At 35.7% G+C, this 4,392-nt stretch overlaps 1 protein-coding gene across 1 annotated transcript; it reads left to right on the top strand.

Moving 5' to 3' along the window:
• The first annotated feature begins 3,006 nt into the window (after positions 1-3,006).
• LOC143601320 (uncharacterized) lies at positions 3,007-4,111 on the top strand. The gene is made up of 3 exons (XM_077078765.1): positions 3,007-3,151; positions 3,246-3,425; positions 3,540-4,111. Exons 1-3 carry the CDS (start codon positions 3,007-3,009, stop codon positions 4,109-4,111), a joined length of 897 nt encoding a protein of 298 aa, XP_076934880.1.
• The last annotated feature ends 281 nt before the right edge of the window (positions 4,112-4,392 follow it).

Here is a 4,392-nt window from a genome sequence, read left to right as displayed (position 1 = left end):
AAATCATTGACCCACTAACCTAATATGAAACAAGGGGTAGGTATTATATTAAGGGATTTTTGGCTAATATATTTATTTAAAATTGTAGTTATCTAATTAGTTATAATCTTAATGCACATGGGACTAAACTTTTGGTGTTTAATTAGGGGTGTTTACGTTCCGATTTTGACGGTTTTTAGTTCAAAACATGCATACTGAAAAACGAAATTGAACCGCTAATAACATGTTTGTTTCACGGTTTTAGTTCACCCTAGAGATTCTACTTTGACATGGTATGTAGGCTTTCAACGTAATTCAGTTAGATATTGCTATATCGAAGATATAATATTTTATTATCCGTAAATGTTTTTAGTTTTAACTGTCAGGTTTAAATTTATAATCTGTTTTTGCAGAGTGAGTATCATCTTCTTTTGAGGCCAAATGAGTTTGCAAAGTTAATTCGAGTCACTAGAGTGGATCATATCAGGCTACAACGTTGTGAGTTCTAAGATTGTAATTTGTTTTTTTCATTAACAAGATAATAATTATAATATATGAATTATGATGTAAATAACTAGTTGATAAGTGAGCCGGATTTGAGGTTTTGTATGTTATACGAACTTTGACTCAACTCGAGCCTAAAAATAAGTTTGTTTCTAAGTAATAATAAACGTGCCCGAGAATCACTTAGCGAGCCCAATATTTTTAAGTATATATTTACAGAACAATAATTATTGTATATAAATTATGATAGAAATAAGTAAATGATCACGAGCTTTTGTAAGTTAAACGACGTTAGGCTCAAGTTGAGTCTAGCAATAATATGGTTTAACAAACAAGTCTGAGATTCACTTATCGGGCACGAGTAAGCTTGCAAGCCTAAACGAGGTCAATTATGACAAATTTTTTAATTGAAATTAAGAATGACCAAGTTAAGAACTGAGCACATTTAAAATTCATGAAAAGAATTTTGTCATTCTTCATATAATTTAGAACTGAACGTTTATATGTGAAGAAATGAACTTTCACTTATTCTCTAGATTTTTCTTAGATCTCTAACTTATATAGTACTATGATAAATTGCTTACCCATTATTAACGGCAATGCCATTAATTCATACATGTATACTATATTATAATAATGTTGTGAAAAAAATATGATAAATTGTTTATCCACTATTTATCATATTTTTTGTTGTTGTTTATCAATAGGCACTTCTCAAATACGAAGACATAGCTCCATATTGGTGAGCTTGATTTCGCTCTTGTGGTCTCGATGATTTCGCTCATGTGGTCTTCATAGGGAGTGGGTGGAGTTATAATGGCGACAAAGGTTCTGGATGCTGGTATCATCAGCGATTGGTAGATGGTAGTGGTAACTAATGATGGTGGTCGTTGGGTGGTGCTGATCCATTTAAATCGTTTACATGATTTGTAATATTTATAGCCAAACGATGTTTTCAAGAACTTGTTTTAAGTATATATTTACAGAATAATAATTATGGTATATAAATTATGAGAGAAATAAGTAAATGATCACGAGCTTTTGTTTGTTATGAGTGGAACAAGGGAGGTCTATGAAATAACAATCACCAACAGCATCTTGGAATGCTTCTACCCAGTTAGTTGGTTTCGCGGGCATCGAGACATGGTCTACGTGGAGAGTGCCGTCTCCCCAAGTTTTTGAAGATCTAAAACACAAGTCATGTCTATTGTTGTCATTGTTTTAATGCACCGGGACCAATAAACGCGTGTCCAGCACCACGTAACGCACGTAACTCTAAACTTGGTAAGAACTCAACCCAGCGGCCCGCACCAGATCAGTTTGAATTACTCGCGTGGTGTCATGTTTGATGCTAATTTTGGTTATACGTGTATAATCTTCCGTTACATGCGTATTGGCTTTGCACGAGTTACGTGTACAATTTCGGGTTACGTGCGCACCTTCATCACGTGACGCGTGTACCGACACTTATTATTGTTCTATGTCTGGTTATGCCCGCAACCCATTGCATCACGCGGGTACCCATGTTTTCACAAAACACGATGTATCCCCCGCACAAACAAACAACATTAAACAAAGCGCACGCACACGCGATAGCGCGCTCGCATTCGTATTGATAACCCATGACACACCACACCAAACACTACGGACCAATACGAGGGATAATTTGTTCGAACCCGCAGCAACGCTCGGACACTTATGCTAGTAATGCTTAAATGAATGAGAGATCAAGTCTTTAAGTTTGTGTGGTAAAACTTAAATGTGTAAGAAATTGTACTTGTCACATTGGAAGGAATAGTCTAGAAGAGACTCTTAAGTTTTCTACATGACAAAACCATTTATATCTTTACAATTCAATAACATTGAATGAGAAATTCAATTATGTATTGAATTAGTCTAGACTCTTTACATGACTTTAGAAACCTTATAAATAGAGGTTTATGTTTTTTTGATAAATATAAGGAAAACCCTTATGAACAATACACCACAAACAACTCCAAAGGAATTTCTAGACTTCTCTGTTTTACGGACTCTTGTTTCAGTTTCAGTTTTATTGCATTTTATGAACGGTGTTCCTACAAGCTTAACAGACTTTCGAAAACACTGTTCTTATTTTGTGTTTTTAAAAGGTGGTTCGATTAAAAAAAAAGTTTTTGCAAGCTTTTAAAATTCAGTTTGTTGTTGGGTTTTGTAAACAGAGGCTTTTGAATTTATCATATTTTATTGTTATCTCACCAAACTTCAATGTGAAGTCTGCTCATTTTATTTTAGCCGTAAACTTCTTGATGGAAATGAGTAATAATGGTCAATGCCTTTTGGATTTTGTTTTAGTCAAACCCAACCTCCATACTTCTTTTTGGTTTTAATGTGAAATATTTAATTTTGTTAGATTTTTGTTTAATATTATGGGGTCGGTTGAACTAATAAGTTGGTTAGAAAATTCTGGTTTTATATAAACTAATATGTTCATATTTTGGTTATCTCTAAACCAATTTTGATTGGCAGTTTAATCTTGTTTTAGAAATGGCGAGTACCTTTGCATCCTTCATTACCGTGTCTATGGGATCCACTACTATTGGGTCAACTTCTTCCACCATGGAACCATTTGTTGGTACCTACGCAGCCCAGACTGTTGCTAACCATGCTGAAAAACCAGGAAAATTTTCTGGTGTGAACTTCAAAAGTTGGCAACCAAAGATGATGTTTTACCTAACCACTTTGAGCCTTGTAAGGTTTTTGACTGAGTCTCCCCCCTCTATTAGAGGAGGGTGCGGATGTTCAAGCCACGAGTGCTCTTGATGATTGGACGCACTCCGAGTATCTTTGCCTCAACTATGTGTTGAATGGCCTTGTTGATGAATTATATAATGTTTATTGCAAAATACCAAGTGCTAAAGAATTATGGGACACTTTGGAATATAAGTACAAAACTAAAAATACAGGTACAAAGAAATATTTTGTGACCTGGTTCTTGGACTTTAATATGATTGATTCTAAAACTTTGATGAGTCAAGTTCAAGACTTACAAATATTAATTGGCGATATGATTTATGAAGGAATGACTTTTAGTGAGACATTCCAAGTGGCTTCCATAATTGAGAAATTGCCTCCAAGGTGGGTAGACTTTAAAAGTTATCTTAAACATAAGCGAAAAGAGATGACCATTGAGGACTTAGTTGTCCGTCTTCGAATTGAGGAGGACAATAGAGTGGCACTAAAGGGAACTCAAGTGGAAGTTTCTACAAAGGCAAACATGGTTGAACATGGTCAATCGTCAAGGTGGTACAAAGGAAACAAGAACCACAAACCGTATGGAAAGGGAAAGGGTAAGTTTGATCTTGGGCCTAGAAAGGGTGGTATGAAGAAAAATTTTTCGGTTTTTAAGGGAAAGTGTTATAATTGTGGAGAATTTGGTCATCGCGTTGATCGATGCAACAAACCCAAAAAAGAGAGGGCAAACATGATTGATGAAGATGAGAAACTTGTAGCCATGATCACTGATCTTACTTCTATTATGCATGAGTTAAAATTAGTGTCCAACCACCCAAAGGGGTGGTGGATCGACACCGGGGCTACTCGCCATTTGTGCCCAGACAAGACCCTCTTTAGCAAGTTTAGGAGGTTGTAGGAGATGACAACTCTACATGGGTAACTCGGCTACAACAAATATCAATGGTGAAGGTGAGGTATGGTGATTTTGAAGTGGACTTCGGGGAAGGAGCTCACTCTAAACAACGTGCTTTATGTTCCCGATCTACGCAAGAGTCTTGTGTTTGGATGGTTACTCAATAAATTTGGTCTTCATTTTGTTTTTGAAAGTGATAAGTTTGTGTTAATAAGAATGGTGTGTTTGTTGGAAAGGGCTATGCCCTTAATGGCATGTGTAAGTTAAATGTAATGGCTGTGACC

The sequence above is a fragment of the Bidens hawaiensis genome, unplaced genomic scaffold (genome assembly GCF_021521415.1).
Source record: "Bidens hawaiensis isolate Kalapana, Puna unplaced genomic scaffold, B.hawaiensis_p1.1 tig00056060_1, whole genome shotgun sequence".
Taxonomy (NCBI): domain Eukaryota; kingdom Viridiplantae; phylum Streptophyta; class Magnoliopsida; order Asterales; family Asteraceae; genus Bidens; species Bidens hawaiensis.
The sequence above is the reverse complement of the archived record's forward strand: the minus strand, read 5'-3'. Positions and strand labels throughout refer to the sequence as shown.